This window comes from Crinia signifera, chromosome 6, assembly GCF_055691185.1.
Source record: "Crinia signifera chromosome 6, ASM5569118v1, whole genome shotgun sequence".
Classification (NCBI taxonomy): Eukaryota; Metazoa; Chordata; class Amphibia; order Anura; family Myobatrachidae; genus Crinia; species Crinia signifera.
Window position 1 is genome coordinate 189,840,162 of NC_139222.1, and position 22,026 is coordinate 189,862,187.

The 22,026-nt window shown below is 44.6% G+C and overlaps 1 protein-coding gene across 5 annotated transcripts in view; it reads right to left on the reverse strand.

Moving 5' to 3' along the window:
- Window positions 1–219: 219 nt before the first annotated feature.
- Window positions 220–22,026, reverse strand: part of P4HA1 (prolyl 4-hydroxylase subunit alpha 1) — a 68,478-nt gene continuing 46,671 nt past the window's right edge. For 3 of the 5 annotated variants that reach the window (XM_083148451.1, XM_083148448.1, XM_083148450.1), the window contains exons 10-15: window positions 20,906–21,005; window positions 9,789–9,842; window positions 8,382–8,447; window positions 2,668–2,736; window positions 701–797; window positions 220–573 (exon numbers count right to left, since the gene is read on the reverse strand). In XM_083148451.1, coding sequence (XP_083004577.1) covers window positions 503–573; window positions 701–797; window positions 2,668–2,736; window positions 8,382–8,447; window positions 9,789–9,842; window positions 20,906–21,005 — 457 coding nt within the window. In that variant the 3' untranslated portion in view covers window positions 220–502. Of the gene's footprint in view, window positions 574–700; window positions 798–2,667; window positions 2,737–8,381; window positions 8,448–9,788; window positions 9,843–9,896; window positions 9,951–20,905; window positions 21,006–22,026 lie in introns of all 5 variants that reach the window. The other 2 variants (XM_083148453.1, XM_083148452.1) reach the window with 1 other exon arrangement.

A 22,026-nucleotide genomic window follows, 5' to 3' on the forward strand; every position in this document is an offset into this window, starting at 1 on the left:
TCCATTTAGATAGGATCTTATGTGTTTATTAAACTACAAAATCTGCTTTTTTAAAAACTTTAACGGCTATTTCACAATATATTACATGATTGCAAAAAATAAATCTAATTTAGAAAATCTTTACCATGTGCTGTACTTTTTAGAATGTAAAATAAAAAAAAATAAAAAACGAAAAAAAAAACCCCTACACCAAATGTGTGGTCAATGAAACGACATAAGTCGCACTGTTATATTTATCTTGGGGTCTCCAAAGCACAAAGGTAAAATACATTCTTTGCTAGCGAAGTACATCCTCCTCCATGTTTTAACAATGCATACTAGCAATTCTGTATTTCTATTTTAGGCTTAATTAAAAAATATTGGATCTTATTCCCAGACAATAGATTCTTCCCCAAGGTGTCTCGGACAATGGTATTATAGTTCATTGCTAGCAAACTGGGCAAAGTACAGTCTGGAAAGCTTTGTGGCCAAGATGAGTTTTTTAACATGGTGTAGAGCTGGGTCATTCCAATTCTGACAATTTACACGGCCTTCGAAATTCCTGACCCCGTTCATGAATCCATTTATTGGATACTGCAAGATAAAAAGAACCCAAAATAGTTTTGTAATGACTGCAAGACAATATTCCCATACATTTCTGCATGGGATTAGGAACAGGAAGTTGTGCAGTAATGTTAGAGAACTGTATTTACATACTCACCCCATTTATTACCAACTAACACAGGACAGGCTGCGTGCCTTGTGCTGTAATCGCCTTCTCCACTTTCAAACAGATTGTACCAAAACACTGCCGTTCCCTAGGAATATACATAGCATGTGACATTGTGAAATACTATAAGGGCATTTAACATCTAGCAACAGAAAAACAATTACACAATAATGGCCAGATGTATCGCACTTCAAGCAGTGATAAAATGGAGCATGATAAACAACCAGACCATAACTGTCATTTTACAACCCAGTCTGTAACATGGCAGTTAGGAGCTGATTGGCTAGTTGTTTATCACTCTACATTTTATCACTTTTTGAAGCTTAGTACATCTGGCCCAGCTAGATCAAACAAAAAGCCAGGTGGATATTGTCAGAATTTATCCTGTATCTGTGGCTTTAACGCTGTATGTTGGGATTCCTATTAGCAGCAACCAATCACTAACGGTAATACTAGGCTACCAGACTCAAAGATGGAGAGTACCATCTCCACACTAGTTGTAGGATAGTATTGGCTTCTCCTAGGAGCTTTCACTGATACACGGAGACCACCACTCCAGGGTGTTGTATACAGCTGGGCAAGGGGATTTAAACCTTTAAGTCTCCAGACCATAATGATGAGACACCACTAGGGCGTGGTGGGAGAATAAAATAGTGTGCCAAGAGCAGCGAGCACAGAGCATGGTGAGCAAAATGAGCCATGTGAGGGGAGACGGTGCACTTTATCCTGTGTCCAAGTCGACTTTCAGGTAAAAAAACAGTGAAAAACCCCATGTCGACCATTTGACTGTCGACCTAGCCCATGTCGATGTTTCAGCATGTAGACCTGGTGGTGTCGACCTAATGACTTTTGACCAACTTATGGTCAACCAAATGATCCATACCCCTCCTGAGACCTCATTTGAGTTTACCTGGTATGCGGGGTACACACCTAAAAGTTTCTGTACAATCTATCTGGTGGCAACAAAATTCTGGTAATGTATGGGAGCATATGACAATCATCCATTTGCTCCTAAACACTGGAAAACAGACAATGGTCATTCAGACAAATTGAATTAATCTATTTCATTGTTCAGAAACATTTGCTCAAACATTTCTGTCTAATGGTTGATTGTCATATGGTCCCACACATTACCAGATTTTTGTTCCCACCAGATGGAATGGACTGAAATCTGTAGGTGTGTACCAGCTTAACTCAGCAACTATTACATCCCAGCTAATGATTATATTGTAAAGCTGTGTACACACGGTGTGATTTGGTCGCTGATCAATTTTGGCTTAAAATCGCTCAGTGTACAGTTTCCATCAGCGAGCAGCGATTTTGTCTGAAAATTGCAAGCTATTCTGTCTCTACCTCATTTTGACTAGAAATTGCTGGTCGCTGGTGCACAGTGCAGTGTGGACCAGCTATTTTAGCCATAATCAGAGGAGCATGCTCCTGCGACCAGCGACCATGAAGGGCTGGCAGCGGGAGCGCGCTCCTAGCAATTTATCTCCCACATCACATGAAATCACAGGCAAAATGTTTTTGTTGCTTTTTTTTTTGTGTGCAGGTACTTGTGTGTAATTTTCGTTGACAGTGCGTTGTTGTAGTGGTTAATTACAAATAAAGTATTCTATTCTAATATGGTCGCTCAGCCACCATATTGCCAGCGATATGTGCGGAGATCGCCCCCGTGTGTACACAGCTTTAAGTGATATATACCAGAGCATGGCTTCTCAACTCCAGTCCTAAAGTAGCACCAACAGGTCTAGTTTCTTTAATCATGCACAGGGGAGTTATTCTATTTTACTGGGTCAGTAATTATCACACAGACAGAAATACTCAATACATGGCCTGCTGGGGAAACTTAAAGGTTGATGCGGAGAATCACACTGTACAGATTACCGTAGTTAACAATGTAGATGACATATACTGTGGAAGTGATACTTTGCAGGAAAACAAACGAACAGATTTACCTTTTTAGGATAAACAGCAGCTCCTACATCTGTAAAGACAGTGGCGCCACCTGCTGCCACATCACTCATCTGCAAGAGTAATATATAATCTTAATATACTGTAACAATGTCTTTATCAAAGCAAAATATACACGTAGTCATGCAATACCAACAAGATAAGAATCATAAGGCGGATACAGAATAATGTATCAAAACGTTTTAAAAAATTTTTTTTAGAACACATTAATGCCATATGAAATAAACAGAAAAGCAGTAATCTAGAAATAGCTATGTGGACAAATTACTATAGAAGGATTATGGTCTATAATCCTTAACTCATACAACAAAATGGAAGAGAAACATAGATAAAAGAAGTTGTGTACACTGGGAAAATTGCTATATATAAATAACATTAATATTGTTGTTATTATTATTATTATTATTATTATAATTATATCACTTTTCTCCCATTAGGACTGAACGTGCTTTACATTTACCTTTAAAGCACACAGCTTTACTGAACCTCAAAATAATCTGCCCACCCAACACTGGTATTTTCCAATGAATCCATACAGAATAGAGTATATATATATTTCTTTGAATAATGACAATGGGGAGGCGTAGCCGGTTGAATAATTCCTCTAGCCCTGCAGCAATAGAAGATTCTCATGGGCCAGATTCTCTAAGCTTCAAAAGTGATAAAATGTAAAATGATAAACAGCCAGCCAATCAGCTCCTGTCTGACATTTTTTTCAAACACAGTCTGTGACATGCTGATTGGCTGGCTGTTTATCACTCTCCATTTTATCACTTTTGAAGCTTAGAGAATCTGGCCCGGGGTGAGTTTTTTATGGGGAATGCTCCCTTAAAAAAAAAAAACACCATTTGCTCCCCATGTTCCGGCAGCACCGCTGAACTGTCAATCAGCCGCTGACTGGCCCTGCACGCCAGCTCTCCGTCCCAACATGCTGCGACCCGGCTTGTCATAAGCCGGCGCTGCAGGCTGTAATGTAACAGCCGAGGGGCGGGGTGAGCTAGGGGTGCGGCGGAGGGGAACTCAGCAGCGCTGCCCGGTGCTAATCACTGGCAATCCTGAGAATTTTCCAGGCTTGCCAGCCTGGGCATTAAGGCATAGCCCGGAAAATTCTCTGGATTACCAGTGAAGGGGTTAAAGGGTAAGTAACATTGTTGCTCAAACGTAAAGTGTCTCACATGAAGACACATTATCCACGATGAGAGGTGGACCCAACAAAAATCTCTGATGCAAGCCAATATGCATTCTATAATATATATTCCCTATAACAGCCAGCAAGCAGAAGGCAACAAGGTTCTGATGAGGCTGAAAGCAAATCATCAATTGTTAAAATCAAGGAAATGATGAAGCCATTGTGGCATTCCTGCCTGGAAGACCCCATAATCTAATGCTTGTAAAAGTGTAGTGTACAGAATTGCCTTATTGCATTTTATTGCTAGTATTCCTAGTATATGCAAGTATGCCTGGCCAATAAAGTGGATTCTGATTGTTGATTTAGAAGTACAGTAGATCTAATAGGTTTAACCACTCAAGTGACAGATAACCTAATAAAACCACACACATTATACTAGTCATGCTAACAATAGTAGGACAACAGTGACAAAAGGTCAACACAAGTAAAAAGGATCAACACGTTTTTTACTTCTTTTTGGTACATCTGACCCCATGAGCCCCAGTTATACCCCTTTCACATAACTAATGCTGGGTCACACCTGGAATTTTGGGTCCTGGGAGCGACTTGGCATTTGCAAAGCTCCCCATAGCGACCTGGCAATAAGCGCTTGGAGCGGACGCTGCCTCCTCCCTGTTGTGTGAAAGGGACGCGGGTCACCTGTCCATGCTACATTGCAACCCGGTGCGACCCGGGATTAACCCGCATTCTAACCAGGGTCAGATTGCTGGGTTACTGGACCAGAGATTTTTCAGAAGGCCCTTTCACAACGCACAGTGACTTTCTATTGACTGTCAACCTACTATCCAGACCCTAGTTTACATCAGTAAGCCTTCTGATCACTGTAAAATGCCACTTCTATGTATTTTGATGATTGATTAATCTTTTAACCCCTTCCCGACATTTGACGTACATTTACGTCATGGTCGGGAAGTACTTCCCGACACATGGCATAAATGTACGTCATGGATTTAAACTGTCACCGCGTCTATAGACGCGGTGACAGTTTGGAGATGTCTGCTGTCCCTGTGAACAGCCAATTACAGCTATTTCTGTGTTACCGGCGGCTAAGCCGCTCGGTAACACAGAAATCGGTGGTGATCGGTGCTGTTAAGTACAGCACCGATCACCACTGCTGAGCAGCCCTCCCTCCCTCCCACCCGGCAGCCCTGCTCGCACTCACCCGTCGCGTCCAGCAGCTCCCCCGGCAGCAGCAGCAGCGCACGCAGCGCTCCCCCCCTCCCCCCCCCCCCCGCCAGCCGCAGCATCATAAGCTGCTTGTATTATAAATTACAGATAATAAACTGAATTATATATATATATATATATATATATATATATATATATATATATATATATATATAAAGATATTCCCGACATATGACGTATATACACGTCATGGTCGGGAGGTACTTCCCGACCGAAGACGTATATATACGTCATGGTTTTAAACTGTCACCGCGTCTATAGCATTGCCGTACTCGGGAGAAATTGGGGCACAGATTAAAAAAAAATTACATTTTTTTACACAAAAATGCAGTTCTGGCTCAAAATTTTTCATTTTCACAAGGAATGAAGGAGACAAAGCACCCCAAAATCTGTGCCCCAATTTCTCCCGAGTACGGCAATGCCTCACATGTGACCAAAAAATACCAGTTGGGTGCATGGCAGGACTCAGAAGGGAAGGAGTGATATTTGGATTTTGCAGCACAGATTCTAGTTGAATGACCCCTGAAGCACCCATACAGTGGAACCCCCCCACAAGTGACCCCATTTTGCAAACTACACCCTTCAGGGAATTCATCTAGGGGTATCGTGTACATTTCAAACCCCCAGGGGTTTCACCAATTTTGATACAACTGAGCTGTGAAAATGAAAAAATAATTTTTTTCATTTTCACAGCCCAGTTGTATCAAAATTGGTGAAACCCCTGGGCGTTTGAAATGTACACTATACCCCTAGATGAATTCCCTGAAGGGTGTAGTTTTCAAAATGGGGTCACTTGTGGGGGAGGTTCCTAACTTTTAGCATCTTATGGTGCCTAGAAACCTACATGGTGCCTAAAAAATAATCTCATAAAAAGGAGGCTCCAAAATCAAGTAGGTGCTCCTTCTATTATGAAGCCTGTGGTTTGGTCACCGTGCACACTAGGGCCACATATAGGATATTTATGAAAACAAAAGAATTGGGGGAATCAATTTTTAGTCACATTTCTCTAGTAAAATCTACTGTGTTCCTTAGAAAAATGTATTAAAATTGAAAATCTGCAAAAAAAATGAAATTTTGAAATTTCACCTACACTTTGTTTTAATTCCTGTGAAACACCTAAAGGGTTAACAAACTTCCAAAATGCTGTTTTGAATACTTTGAGGGGTGCAGTTTTTGAAATGGCATCATTTATGGGGGTGTCTCACATACAAGTCCCTCAAAGTCACATCAGAACTGAACTGGTCCCTAAAAAAAAATCAGTGTTTGAAATTTTCTTGAAAATTTGAGAATTTGCTATTCATATTTTAAGCCTCCTAGTGTCCAAAAAAATTAAAATGAGGTTGAAATAATGATGGCAACATAAAGTATACATATGGTCTTTGTTAGTTATTAACTATTTTGAGTGGTAAGATTATTTGTCTCACAAGCAGAAAATTTAACATTTTGCAAATCGCAAAATTTTCCATTTTTTTACGACATTTTGGAATTTTTCACAAAAAACCACAGACTGTATCGACCAAAATTTACCACTAACTTGAAGTACAATGTGTCACGAAAAAACAATCTCAAAATCACTGGGATAAGTAAAAGCAAAAAAAAGTTATCCCCACTTAAGTGATACATGTCAGATTTGAAAAAAAGGGCTCCGTCAGGAAGGCAAAAACTGGCTCTGTCAGGAAGGGGTTAAACTTGAATTTGTAAAAAGTACTTGTGTTAGCTAGGAATGTGCGAGCCAATCCCTCTCTGACAGACTGATGAATGGCAGAGGAGTAACAGCTAATGAAGTGCCTACCTAACAAATGACCACCATAGGCACAGATGGGACAGACAGCACACTAGACAAATGGTGTAATTTAGGCCATATTAATAAAGTACACTAGTGGCTTTATGTCAGTGTTCAGTCGGTCTCGGTGGACTTGCAGGGACATCCTGGTACTGACAGCCAGCACATGCACAGAAATGCTGAGCATACTTTTTAAAAATAGACTATGGATGTACAGTATAATGAATGTGAATGATTGATTACAGGGCAGCTATTGGCATGAATGAACCAATACCAACTGAAATATTGTACCAGTAATCAGGGAACCCAAAACAATGAAATGTGACTTTATTTTATAGATACTCATACCTCCCAACAGTCCTGATTTTATCGGGACAGTCCCGATTGTCGGGGACTGTCCCGCTGTCCCACCCGCGGGTGGCAGTGTCCCGCGGTGTGGGGGGGCTGTTGGGAGTCCCCCCTGTCAGCTGCTAAGCAGCGGGGAATAAACGCTGTGCGCATGCGCACAGCGTCTATTCCCGCAGCCAGGGGGCTGGGGGCATGGCTAGAGGCTCACAGAGCCTCTGGGTCATGCCCCCATAGCGGCAAAATGGGGGCATGGCCTCGCGGGGGAGCCGCAAGTATAGGCCACGCCCCAAAACTAGGCCACGCCCCCAAAAAAATTCGCCGCGCAGCAGCGTCCCGCCTGCTGAGCGGGCAAAGTTGGGAGGTATGGATACTTGCAATTCTGCACATGTTTTTTCACTGCATTTCAGCCATTTGTTTATGTAATCAGGCGGATAGGTATGTTTTTATTACTATTAACCATCCACGGGTATTGTCCTTGGAAACAATTTTACCCAGAATGCAGCTTTGCATCACATACAATTAAGAGTATAGCAGCTTTGTCATATATAGTTATATTATTTTGCATATAATTGCATGTGATTCTATGAAGTGAATGAGCATGGGGGGAAGAAAAGAAAAAAAAATATTTATAAGCTAAGCCTACTCTAGTGGTTATAATTTTTTCTTATGGAATTATTTGGCACATTTTTATGTGCATTATTGAGCATAATCAAACCTCGTCTTACATTGGTTACCTTGTCTCCATCACCAACAAAACTCCTTTCTGCATATACCAGACTATAGATAGGGACACCTATAGGGAGACGGCAGCTTTTCTATTAAAAAACAAACAAACCTAAGAGCTGCAAGAGAAAATCCCCTATACACTTGGGGTACTTTAATGAATTTTTAGGCTTCTCGGTAGGCATGTGGTATAAGGGGAAGAAGCAGCAGACTAGTAACAGAATATGAAGTGTCCCATTCTTCCAACACTACTATGCACCAATGTTTCCCGTGTCCCTCAACAAGTAATAAAGAACCAAAAAGTGTCGATTTCAACATGACTTCGGTTTTGCACCCTTACATAGAATACAAACAGGAAATTGAGGTACCAGGATGCGTTTACTTCCTTAGAGCATGACATAAAAAAACAGGACTACAAGAAAGAGGCATCCAGTAGGATGCAGTTTAGATTTTCAATAGAAACTTACATAAAACAACCAGGTCGCGATTCTGTTGCCCGTACCCAGCTCTTTAAAAGCATCAGGTTCATCTTTCTGTGGAATACAGAACACTTTAGTAGGGTATAAAGTCTTTTACAAAAATATATTTTAGCAACATGCATGCTTCAGTTCCTTGGGGAGATTGAACATGGAACCTGGTATGCTAATGCTATGCGGATTATCCAGACATTAAACCCTTGCGTCGACTCATGTTTTGTTTGGGGTCTACACACGTAGCAATTTATGGACATTCGCTTAGAAAATGCCCCTACATAGCTCAGTGGTTAGAGGCATAGCAATAGCGATGCACGGCATCGCCATCGCTGAGCAATTTAATATCCAGCACGCTGGATAAATCTAGTTAATCGTCGGCGTCAGGGCCAGTGTTCTCAGGGGAGAACACTGGCCCTGACAGATTGCTCAGCGGCACATCGCTATGCAGTACTGTGTGCTGAGCTATCTAGTATCGCTCAGAACACTCTCTCAGCACATCTCCCTGTGTGTGGGCCCCATTAGAGAAAGGTTCTCATCACGTAATTACCCTGTATGTACACAGTTGCATTTTACACAAGCTTCCAACAGCTTCCTGTGTTTAGCACTACCCCCCCCCCCCCCCATTGAATTTGAAGAGTGATTTAGTTAATTTAGGGTTTTCAAATGCTCTTTAATCAGATAACCGCTAATGCCCTTAAACACCCGATCTTACAATGACAGTATAGATCATGGCAGAAGCATGCTTAGACAAACATTTTCAAAATATAAATTGACAAATACACATAAAACCAACATGTACTCTGAACAAAGCCTTAAATACCAGCAACTATTAGATTAGAGGAAAAGGTTTTGTTGAGGTCCGAGATACTCCAATTCCATCTCATGCTCACACAGGGGCTGATTCTATGTTAGATACAAATTACATGTTCATGCAAAATGGACAAAGAGAATGCCTCTAGCATGCCAAAAATGTATACAGCGCATGTGTCCCATGCTGTGAGAGCACAGTCACAGGACTCTGTGAGATGCATGGTCCCAGAAATATATTGGGCAATGACTGGAAGGTAGGTGCCTATTCAGATGTTGATGAAATGGTGCAAACACAACTGCTTCATTGCTGGAAGCAGAGTCTGACTATTGCCTGCATTGTAAGCAAAGTGCTGGTACAAGTTTTGTTGGTGCATCCAATGGTTGTGTCTAAAACGCACACATACGGGATTATTGTGTGGGTTTTTTTTAGAAAATGCTTTCCCAGGACAGCTTATAAATACGTAAACTGCAACGTGACACACAAGAATAGAGGCATCATTGAAACAGCATTCCCATCAACTTCAGCTCATACTGTCTATTGGCTTTACAGAGGTGGGAGTGCTGCTTATATGGCCTCAGAGCGTTACTTGCCCGTGCAAAGTCAAAGTGTGGTTCATACTGTCCTCCCATTCCATAATTTGCCACCTAGAAGAGACAAAAAAACAAAATGTTTCTGTTCAATTTGAAACACGGACTTACCCTTCCAAAATCAAAATGGGGCTCATACTGGCCTCCGACACCATAGTTGGCCACCTACGAGAAGCAGAACACAGAACACATTGTGGACTGAGAGTGAATAGAGAACAATGTGAATCTAAGGGAATTGGTGCAGCTGTAACAGAATCAGATCTGTGTCATAGAGGACCATCACACAATTTTGTGACTAGAACAGTGGTTCCCAAACTGTGTGCCTAGGCACCCTGGGATGCCTTGGGTTGGTGGACCAAGATCAATTCATATTATTTATGGTCAATGTACCAGGCAAAACCAGTGCTGGTGGCTGCCAATCATAATATATGTGGACAAACAGAAGCAAATCCTGCCCCGGCCTCACCAGATAAATGTGACTTATAAACACAATGCACTTAATTTAATATTTTTTTTCTGAATTTCTTGATAAAAAGCATTTGGCCTAGGGGTGCCTTGAAAATATTTTGATGCTCTAGGGCAGGCATTCCCAACCACGGTCCTCAAGGCACACCAACAGTGCTGGTTTTAGTGATATCCAGGCTTCAGCACAGATGGTTTATTCAGAATCACTAAGGTACTATTTAAGTCACCTGTGCTCAAGCCTGGATATCAGTAAAACCTGCACTGTTGGTGTGCCTTGAGGACCGTGGTTGGGAATGCCTGCTCTAGAGTGCCAGTGATTTAAAAAGTTTGGGAACCACTGGACTAGAACATTGTGTTAAATTTACTGTATATCCAGGTTGTGAATAGCCTTCAGTATTTGCCAGCTAGGTGGCATTAAGAAGTAGCTGGGGCAGTGCAAAATTTTGAAAAGGATGACAATTTTTTTTTTATCTGAAATCCTTAATTTTCAGTTCAAATAAATCTCAACAACTTTAAATTTAATAATTCTTGGAAAACTTTTTTTAAAGTAGCAATTTAGCTGATTGGAATACAAATGTGATCTGGTCTTTGAGCTGGTTCCAAAAATACAGTTAGAAAAAAAAAATTAAATAAAGGGCGTAGTGTGCAACTTTTTAGGGCCGCTACAAACAGGTCTCATTACATATGCTTGCGAGGGGGGGGACCCATTTTTTTTTTTTTTTACTTTTATACTCAGAAACACTGCACGGATCTCAAATGAATTGTGCATGCTTCTGCAAACTCCCATGCCAAAAAATGGGCTATTTGAATTTTTTTCTTTTAAGTGGAATTATTGGCAGACTACGATTGGCAGTATATTTACGTGTCTTATTGGTGCCTTTGGAAAGCCCTTTCGAGTTTGGCCAATGGTCTATTGATTCATACATGTATGTTCTACCGTGACTTTTCATTCGTATTTGAGCGATCTCTGCTGATTTTTGGGTTTTTAACATTTCCAAAATGGGATTCCCAGCCAAGATTGCGTCCATCGTAGGAATATGGCCACTGTCCAAATTGCGCCCTGCCTCATAAAGATGGGTAAAGATACTGTGCCTGTTACAGGAACCTAAGCAGAGGGCAACTTGGTTTTGCAGTCTGGCCCCTGGACCAGGATAGTGCCGGGTGCACATACAAAAAGCTGTTGGGAGAGCCTGTGGCATTGATCCAAGGAGAACACTAAAATGATCACTTAATAAAAAAAAAAAAAAAAAATGGCAGAAAGCCACATATTGTGTTCCACACTACTAATATAGCAAACCTTGTGTGCACACACGGCAATATGGTAAAGAATCCTAGTATAACGTTATAGGATATACCATTGCTTTAAAATGTGTCCTATGTTGCAAACAAGGAATGTTAACATCAGACATTGCAATACAGGTTAAACTTGTAAGCATTGTAAATGTATTTATAAAGTAAATTTATTCATCAAGTGCCACAAGTTCCACAGAATCAGACAGGCCAGGGAAAAAAAAACGAACAACATGACACATGAATGTACAAGATATGTGGGAACAGTTGTGCTTCAGGACTGGACATGTGTGCAATTTCTCACAGCAAATATAAAATCATACACTTTAGAGCAGGGGTGTCAAACACAAGGCCCGCAGGCCAAATCCGGCCCGCCAGACCTCTTCATGTGGCCCACGCAGTCGCCGCCAGCCTTCACCTTTTATTCTCGTTTTTTTTTTTTAAACAAGAAAGCCGCCTCTTAAGCGCATGCGCGGCAGCCTACAAGCCAGAGAACGTCTGCCCTCTAACGCAGTACCACCGGTCGTCAACCCCTCCTCCGCTCCCACCTGCTGTATAGGAGCCAGAGAGAGGAAAGAGCAGGTCCGTCGTGGTGAATGGTGCTGCTGCTGCTGTGCGCTCCAGGTCACTTACTGCTGAGTGTGCACTGCACAGTGACCGGGAGCACGCTGCCCCCACTCCTGGATAGAAAGTGTGAGGAGCGCTACTCACAGGAGGGAGGGGGAAATGCGCCTGTGTGAGAGCGCAGCTGTGTCCTTGGTGGTGGAGCAGCTCAGACTGGAGTGGATGCATAAGAGCGGGTAAGTGTCAAACTCTCTGCCTATGTGTGTGTGTGTGTGTGTGCACTGGCACATTGCAGCCCATCATTAATTGCTGTGTCCCATGATAATAAGCAGGACATATGCCCTAAGACTGAGTGCTGCCCCCCTGTGCAGGCACCGTGTGCCCTAATGCACAGCAGTTCACAGCAATAGCAGGAGGGAAATGCTACTGCTGAGTATACAATAATTGAATGCAGTGACAATAATTTATGATAATAAAGAGTGGACACCTAGTCCTACAGATACAACTGGCCCTTTGAGGGTGACCAAACTGCTGATGCGGCCCCCGATGAATTTGAGTTTGACACCCCTGCTTTAGAGCATGTGCAAATGATACAAATCATGTACTGATTCTACAGCAAGAGAAAGGCATACAAATTCAGAGGGCTGATCGTCTAGACCAGTGGTGTCAAACTCATGGCCCTCCAGCTGTTGTGGAACTACATGTCCCAGCATGCCCTGACACAGATTTTATATATGGGGCAGTACGGATGGTGTAATGGTTAGCATTACTGCCTCACAGTGCTGAGGTCATGGGTTTGATTCCCACCATGGCTCTAACTGTGCGGAGTTTGTATATTCTCCCCGTACTTGCATGGCTTTACTCCGGGTACTCCAGTTTCCTCCCACAATCCAAAAATATACTGGTAGGTAAAATTGGCTCCCAACAAAATTAACCCTAGAATGTCTGTGTGTGCGTGTACATGTGGTAGGGAACATAGATTGTAAGCTCCACTGGGGCAGGGACTGATGTGAATGTTCAAATATTCTCTGTAAAGTGTATGCGCTATATAAGAAACTGTAAATAAATAAATAATATATAATGGATTGCTAAAACTGTGGCAGGGCATGCTGGGACATGTAGTTCCACAACAGCTGGAGGGTCATGAGTTTGACACCACTGGTCTAGAGTGAATCTAAAGGTAGGCGGTAATACTAAATTCTGGCAAAATCTGCCCAGTTTCCATAGTAGAAAATGAAATTGCCAGCACAACTGCTAATATACTTTTTACAAATTGGTAGAGGCTTAGAATGTTTTGAAAACAGTTCTGAAACAGAATACATACGAATGACGTACAAGGTCAAGCTGCTATGGGGCCCAGAGCTGAAGAGGGCCCATCTTTGCTGTGTAGTAATATGTTTTACATACATTTATCACCATCAGTTGCTAAATAGGGGGCCCTTACAAACTTTTGCTATGGGGCCCACGAATATATAGGTACGCCTCTGCCCCTAACCCTACCTCCCTGTAGCCCAACCCCCATCCTGCAGCCTGACCTCAACCCCCCCGTATCCGCCGCCTAAACCTAACCTCCCCCTTCTGAGTGCCTAACATTGGACTACTGAGGACTCGGGTAAAGTAATTTTCTCTAATGAATCTCCTTTCAGATTGTTTGGTGCATATGGAAAAAAAAATAGGATTTTGGGTACCTACCGGTAAATCCTTTTCTCGTAGTCCATATGGGATACTGGGCTTCACTACTATGGGGATTGAGACCTCCGCAGGAGAGACAGGCACATAAAAGAACTTTCAGTGTGGGTGCACTGGCTCCTCCCCTCAATCTCCCTCCACTAGTCAGTTAATGCAAAAACTGTGCCGAAGGAGAGCATGTGAGGAGTATGTGATAATGTATTGTGGTGAGATTCATCCAGCACACCCAAACGAACAAAAAACATATAAAAGAGGTGAATCCTAACAACTTAAGAGGACACCTGTAACTAGAACAAATCTATAGTCATATCTATCCTATAGAAAACAAGGCAATAGCCTAACAATAAAGTAGGTCTGACAGCAGAAAAAGCCGCACTGAGGCGGGCTCCCAGTATCCCATATGGACTACGAGAAAAGGATTTACCGGTAGGTACCCAAAATCCTATTTTCTCTACCGTCCAATGGGATACTGGGCTTCACTACTATGGGGAGGTCCCAAAGCTACCAGAACGGGTGGGAACGTGCGGATTCTGCTGTAGAACCGCATTCCCGAACTGGGAATCCTCCCTGGCCAGGGTGTCAAACTTGTAGAACTTCACAAATGTGTGTTGCCCTGACCAAGTTGCGGCCCTGCATAGCTGCATTGCCGACACCCCTCGAGCAGCCGCCCAAGAGGTACCTACAGACCTGGTTGAATGAGCCTTTACTGAAAAAGGAAGCGACAAACCAGCTGATGCATAAGCCTGCTGGATAGTACATCTTATCCACCTGGCAATGGTACGCGTTGAAGCAGGTAAACCCTTCTTCTGCGCATCATAAAAGCACAAACAGGCTGTCCGTCTTACGGATCCTAGCTGTGCGCTTGACATACCCCTTAAGGGTGAGGACCACATCCAAGGTATCTGGTATATCTGGGTGTGTCGCGCTAGAAGGAACCACAATAGGTTGGTTTAGGTGGAACCCTGACACCACCTTTGGAAGGAATTGTGGTCTAGTCCTGAGTTCCGCCCTATCGTTGTGGAACACAAGGTAAGGGCTCCGACAAGATAAAGCCCCGAGCTCGGACACCCTCCTGGCCGAAGCTAGAGCCAGCAGAACAACAGTCTTCCAAGTGAGGTGTCGCAGCTCAGACTCCTCCAGTGGAACAAACCGAGCTGATTTTAAGAAAGTAAGAACTACTTCCAAATCCCATGGTGCAGTGGGAGGCACAAAGGGGGGCTGAATCCTCAGCACCCCCTGTAAGAAGGTTTGGACTTCCGGCAAGGCCGCAATCTTTTTCTGAAAAAACACAGATAGTGCGGAGATTTGGACTTTTAAGGAACCCAATCTGAGTCCCTTATCCAGGCCAGCCTGAAGGAAACGTAGCAGACTGTTTAATCGAAAACTGGCCGGAGGCAAGTCATTCTTCTCACACCAGGCAATATATCTGCGCCATATTACATGATAATGAGACGCCGTCACCGGCTTCCTGGCTTTTATCATTGTAGTGACGACAGAGGGATGGAGACCCTTGTGGACTAAGATCTGCCGCTCAACCTCCAGGCCGTTAAACGTAGCCGCTGTAAGTCCTGGAAGACGAACGGGCCCTGGAGGAGCAGGTCTTCTCTTAGGGGCAGACGCCACGGGTCTTCCACTAGCATGGCCTGAATGTCCCCGTACCAGGCCCTTCTTGGCCAGTCTGGTGCCACCAGAATGGCCTCCGTCCCCTGATGCCGGAGCCGCTTTAGCACCCGAGCCAACAATGGGAGAGGTGGGAAGAGGTACACCAATTGGAAATCCCAGGTCCAGGTCAGAGCGTCCACCGCTATCGCCCCTGGGTCTCTGGTCCGTGCACAGTACATTGCTACCTTGTGGTTCAATCGTGAAGCCATCAGGTCGATCTGAGGGAGCCCCCACAGATCCACTATGGCATTGAATACTTGAGTGTGAAGGCCCCACTCTCCCGGGTGAAGATCGTGACGACTCAGGAAGTCCGCCTCCCAATTGTCGACCCCCGGGATAAAAATGGCAGACAGGGCCTGGACATTCTGTTCCGCCCAGGACAGAATTTTTGACGCTTCTCTCATGTAAGGCATGCTCTTGGTACCACCCTGCCGATTTATATAGGCCACAGTGGTGGCATTGTCCGACTGGACCTGGATCGCCTTTCCCTGTAACAATGGAGCTGCCTGTAACAGGGCATAGTAGACCGCCCTCAACTCCAGCTTGTTGATATGAAGGCCTGACTCCAGTGGAGACCATCGCCCCTGTAGGCGGACTCCCTGTGTCACAGCTCCCCAGCCCCTCAGGCTGGCGTCCGTGGTTACCAGAATCCAGTCCTGGATCTGGAACCGTCTGCCTGCCAACAAATTGGATGAATCTAGCCACCACTGTAGCGAGATCCTGGTTCTTGTTGCAAGGCCAATCCTTCTGCGCATCTGCAGGGGGGAGCCGGACCATTTTGTCAGAATATCCAATTGAAAAGTCCTGGAATGGAAGCGGCCAAACTGTATTGCTTCGAATGAAGCCACCATCTTGCCTAGAAGCCGGAGGCAAAGATGGATCTGTACCAGAGGTGACTGTAGGACCTCCCTGACCAGCTGTTGTATTGCAGTGACCTTTTCCATCGGCAGAAAGACTTTTTGTTCCGATGTATCCAGGATCATGCCCAAGAAAACCATCCTCTGGGTTGGAACCAGCGATGATTTGGGCATGTTCAGGATCCACCCGTGGTCTCTTAGAACCTGTATGGACAGATTGAGAGCACTGCTTAAAGCCTCCGCCGACCCTGCTTTTATTAGCAGGTCGTCCAGGTATGGCACTACATTCACCCTTCGGAGCCTGAGTAGTGACATCATTTCCGCCATTACCTTTGTGAAAACCCGCGGGGCTGTCGACAGGCCGAAAGGCAACGCCCGGAATTGGTAATGGTCGTTCCCCAAGGCAAACCTGAGATAGATTTGGTGTGGAGGCCAAATAGGAATGTGTAGATAGGCGTCTTTGACGTCTATAGAGGCCAGGAACTCCCCTCCTTCTAGGCTGGCGATCACAGAGCGCAAGGACTCCATCCTGAATTTGAACACGCGCAGGAAGGGGTTCAGTGACTTTAGATTCAGGATGGGTCTTACTGAGCCGTCTGGCTTCGGTACCAGGAATAAGTTGGAATAATATCCCTGGCCCTGCTCCGTGTCTGGCACCGGTACAATTACCTGAGACTGGAGCAGCCTGGTAATGGCCCCCTGAAGGAGCACCTGATCTTCCTGGGATGCTGGAAGTGCCGACCTGAAGTATCGTCTGGGAGGGGGTTTGTCGAATTCCAGCCTGTAACCTAGAGAAATGAGACCTCTGGCCCAGGAATCCAGACCCGAGGCGTCCCACACATGGCTGAAATGCAACAATCGCGCTCCCACCGCGAGAGAATCTCGTGGCGGGAAAACCCCGTCATGCTGCAGGCTTAGAGGAAGTCGCGGCATTTGGACGGTCCTGGGTGTTGGAGGTGTTAGGCTTCCTAAACTTGCCTCTCGTGCCCCTGCTGGCATTGGAGGCGCCCCTAGCCTTGGGGCGAAACCTGTTCCCACGAAAGGACTGCTGGGAAGCACCTGTGAAGGTACGCTTTGCAACCGTGGGGGCTGATGGAAGGAAGGTAGATTTTCCTGCCGTGGCTTTGGAAATCCAACCGTCTAATTCACTGCCAAACAGCCATTCTCCTGTAAAGGGAATACCCTCCACACTCTTCTTTGAGTCTACATCTGCAGACCACTGACGCAGCCACAAGGCCCGTCTGGCTGAAACCGCCATGGCTGAATTGCGTGCGTTTATTGCGCCCAATTCCTTTTGTGCCTCGCACAGGATTTTTGCGGTCTCCTGAATGTGACGCAGGCTGTCCCCTATCTGGGCCACAGTCATGTCACCCAACAACCCTTCCTGAATCTGGGTAGACCAGGTATGAATAGCCTTGGCCATCCAGCAGCTGGCTAAAACTGGACGCTGGGATGCCCCACTAGCCGTATATATGGACTTGAGGGTAGCTTCCAGCCTTCTGTCCGCCCCGTCCTTAAGGGTGGATACCCCTGGGACTGGTAACAACACCTTTTTAGAGAGGCGGGAAACAGAGGAGTCCACTACCGGTGGCTCCTCCCATTTCTTTCTGCCCAAAGGTTCAAAAGGATATTGAAAGAGTAAACCTCTTATCAGGGTTTTGCCAAGCAGACCTGAAAGCAGTTTCTAACTCTGCCTGCTCAGGGAAGTACACTGGCTGTTTCTTCTGAGTCATGAAGAAAGGATCACCCTCTGTAGATGCCTCTACTGGGAGATCTAAAACATCCCTAATGGCCCTGATAAGGGGCTCGGGACCATGCACTGCCGCCTCAGGAGCTGGTTCCTGCAGACCCTGCTCCTCACCCTCCTCCAATATGTCCTCATCGTCCTCATCTGTGTCAGGATCCATAGCAGTAGCCTGCCTCTTTTGAGGCTGTGCGGGAGGAGGAGGTACATTTTGGGTATGAAGAATATCCACCCTGGCAGCTAACAAGGACAATTCCCTCTGAACCCTCTGCGTTTGCTGAGTGTTAGTGGAAAGCTGTGAAGCCACAGAATCCAACAAGGTCTTTATGTTGGAGGCCCACACAGGTTCCTGTTCGTCTGCCTGCGACTGCCCCGCAAGCTGTGGGGGAACCCCACTGATCTGGGTGTCAGCACTACTGGGCTGTGGTGACATACAAGCCTCACAAGTAACCTGGGACTGTGACTTGGGCACAAACTTGGTGCTACACACCATACAAGTGAACTTTTTCACCATGATGAGATAGTACTACAATGTCTGTAGTAACAAACACAACCCCCACGCAGTCACACACGTGCACACACTGCTGGATGTGTTCCTGAGTGAAAACAGACTATGTGCTTGCTTCTATGCTGTGTCTGTAACTAATCAGTGGGGAAAAAACAGAGCAATTGGGGAGCCAAGTGCACCCTTAACCTGAACTCACAGATCTGGGTGAGCTGGTAACGCTAAACACAGTGATATAAACAACACAGTGTCTGACTAAGCTAGATAGCGCAGCAGCGCTAAATCGCTATAAAAAAAACCTGCTGTCTCTGCCGTGCTGCAAGTACCCGGATCCACCACGCCAGTGAGGAGCCCTTGTAATGGAGTCTGGCAGCGTGTGAAGAAGCAGGAAGTGACAGCGCGCGCCCAGCAGAGCTTGGTCCCGCTCTGAGTGAAGCCCCGCCCCCTTACACGGAGCTGGCGCTTACATATATATTTATACTGACATTTTTAAAGGTGTAAAATATATATCATACATTATACCCTGAGGGGTGTCCCTGGTGGTCCAGCGGCAGCACCCCTATGCCAGTTATCAGACGCGGTGTTCACGCGGTCCCTGCTGGAGAGCCGCCATTACTAGCCGTCGTCTTGCCGCACCAGAAATGGCTGCGGGGACCCCTTGTGGGACCCCCAGCCTGTACTCACCACCGATGTCTTCAGACCTGTCAGGGGTGTGCGGCGGCTAGGGGACTTGCTCGCTACAGCGCAATGCTGTGCGGTGACAAGTCCCACGCAGGACTGGATTGTCCTGTAGCAGGGTCAGCTCTGCACCTGAAGAGGCCGGGGACTGACCCTTCCCCTGACACCCACGAAGCAGGACAGCTGTGTGGTCACCACAGCGCCCCAAAATAACAAACTTGAAAATAAATGTGGAAAAAACTCTGGAGCATCCAGAAGCACTGCCTCTCCTGAGGCACATTTTTCAAAACTGACTAGTGGAGGGAGATTGAGGGGAGGAGCCAGTGCACCCACACTGAAAGTTCTTTTATGTGCCTGTCTCTCCTGCGGAGGTCTCAATCCCCATAGTAGTGAAGCCCAGTATCCCATTGGACGGTAGAGAAAGATTGTTCGGAGAAGGAAAGGTGAGAGCTATAAGCCCTGTGCCATGCAAACATTAAAGCATCCGGAGACCATGTGTAAAGTTACTTCTTAGCCCGGGGAGTGGACTCACTCACAAATTTGCCTAAGAATACAACCATGCATAAAGAATGGTATCAAAACATCCTCCAAGAGCAACTTATTCCAACCATCCAAGAACAGTTTGGTGATGAATAATGCCTTTTCCATCATATTGAGCACCTTACCATAAGGCTAAAGGGTACTTATATGTTAGTTGGGCGCCCACTATAGTTAGTACGCTCATACCCCCACTATCCATGTTGGCATGGAGTTGATTTTATATAGTGTGGCAAGCCCAAAGCGTGGCGAGCGGACGCGTAAAACTAAGAAAATAGCTTAGTGGGCGCCCAACTAACCTATAAGTACCGGCAAAAGTTATAACCAAGTTGTGCAGGGAACAAAACATTGAAATTTTGGCCATACCTTAATCCCATTAACTACGTGTGGTTAATACTCAAGAGACGGAAGGGGGGGGGGGGGGGGGGGGGAGTCCAAGCACTGATTAGGCAAAAATGGGCGTCCATAAGTCAGTATGTGGCCCAGAAGTTGATAGACAGCATGCCAGGGTAAATTGCGGAGGTCTTGAAAAAGAAGACTCAACTCAACACTGGAAATACTGACTCTGCATAAACTTATTTAATGGTCAATAAAAGATTTGACACTTATGAAAGGTTTGTAATTCTACTTCAGTATACTATAGTAACATCTGACAAAAAGTTCCAAAAACACTGAAACAGCAAACTTTGTGATCACCGATACTTGTGTCATTCTCAAAACTTTTGGCCATGGTTGCACAATCCCATTGCTAGTCCCCATCATTGCAAATTGCAGCACTAGCCCTCCAGCACCCTCAATAATTATTATCTACTAATTTATAAATCTTTATGGAATTGTTTTACAATTACATGAAAGTACACTGGACAGTTCTGTCCATTATTTTCCTTCCCTGAGCACAGTATGTGGACCCTTACCAAGCATAGACAATTTGTGTAGGTACTCAAAGAACCCATGACAAACCCCCCCCCCCCCCCCAGAGTATAATAGGACTTACCAGCAGGTGGGTAGCTGCTCACACCAATACATTCTTCATGAAGTTTGACCACAATAAAGACACATTCTCCCTATCACAGCAATAATAATTTGTACAGAAGAGCTTTACTATCCTTTAACATCGCACAGAACTTACCTGCAGTTCTTCAGCAGTGGACACATCTAACCCTGTTAATTCTTGTATTCTTGTGTTAATTCGGTCAACCACAGGGTCCTCATAACTAGAGAGCCAAGCACTGTGGCAAAAAGGAAATAAAAAATATTTTTTTATAAGGAAATAAAGTATTCAGTCATTTTCCCTACACTTTAACTGTAAGGCGTCCTGTATGTACCGTACATAGAATGCACAGGGTAGCTACATCACAAGCAAGACTTACTACATCTTGAAGTTTTGTAATTATTACACGTTACTATAAATAGCCATCAGACGTGAGAGATGAAGAGCCAAACTACCTTCTAATTTTGCTTTGCCCCAGATATCATAGGTGTGTAGATCTCTCTGGCGCTCGAAAAAGTTTAATTAGCTAAAGAACATTGGCCCTAGGTTTCCAGCACAACACAACTTTTAGGATCTGGAGTATAGATTTTTCTAAATTCCTTACAAGGAACATCCTTTAAGCAATTGGTGAGGAAACATCCTCACAAAGATGCATTAATACATTTAAATACTCACAAATGGTGAGAGGATATCAGACACACATGGTGGTGAGAATCTAGAGTCCAGTGATCTTCAAGCAGTACATTATGTATAAACTCAAGCCACACAAAAAAAAAAAAAAAAGGGAGTGTTGGATTTTAGGAAGGCTGACTTTGAAAAAAATGGGGAGATGTGCTAGTGATTCATTGGTGGATTGGAGGAACTTGGAAGGAGTACGGGAGAGGTGGGAAAAATTAAAGAGCAATACTAAAAGCGACAGACCTTTGTATCAAAAGGGTTAGAAAAAGCACCAGGAAAAGGAAGCCTGTGTGGTTCACAACAGTAGAATGAACTAGTGTGAAAGCAAAAGGGATGGCCTTTAGGAAATATAAGCAGACTCAATATAACAACAAAGAGGTGTATCTTGCTCAATGAAAGGAGGCTAAGAAGGTGACCAGAAATGCAAAGGTAGAAGCTGAGAAAATGACTTATTCAGTAGATGAAAAGGAATAAACTTGTTTTAAGTATATAAGTGAAAGAAGAAATCCAAATGGAGGAATATATAATAAGACTTAAGACAGAGAGTGAGCGTTTGGATAAGGGAGACAGGTCAATAGCAG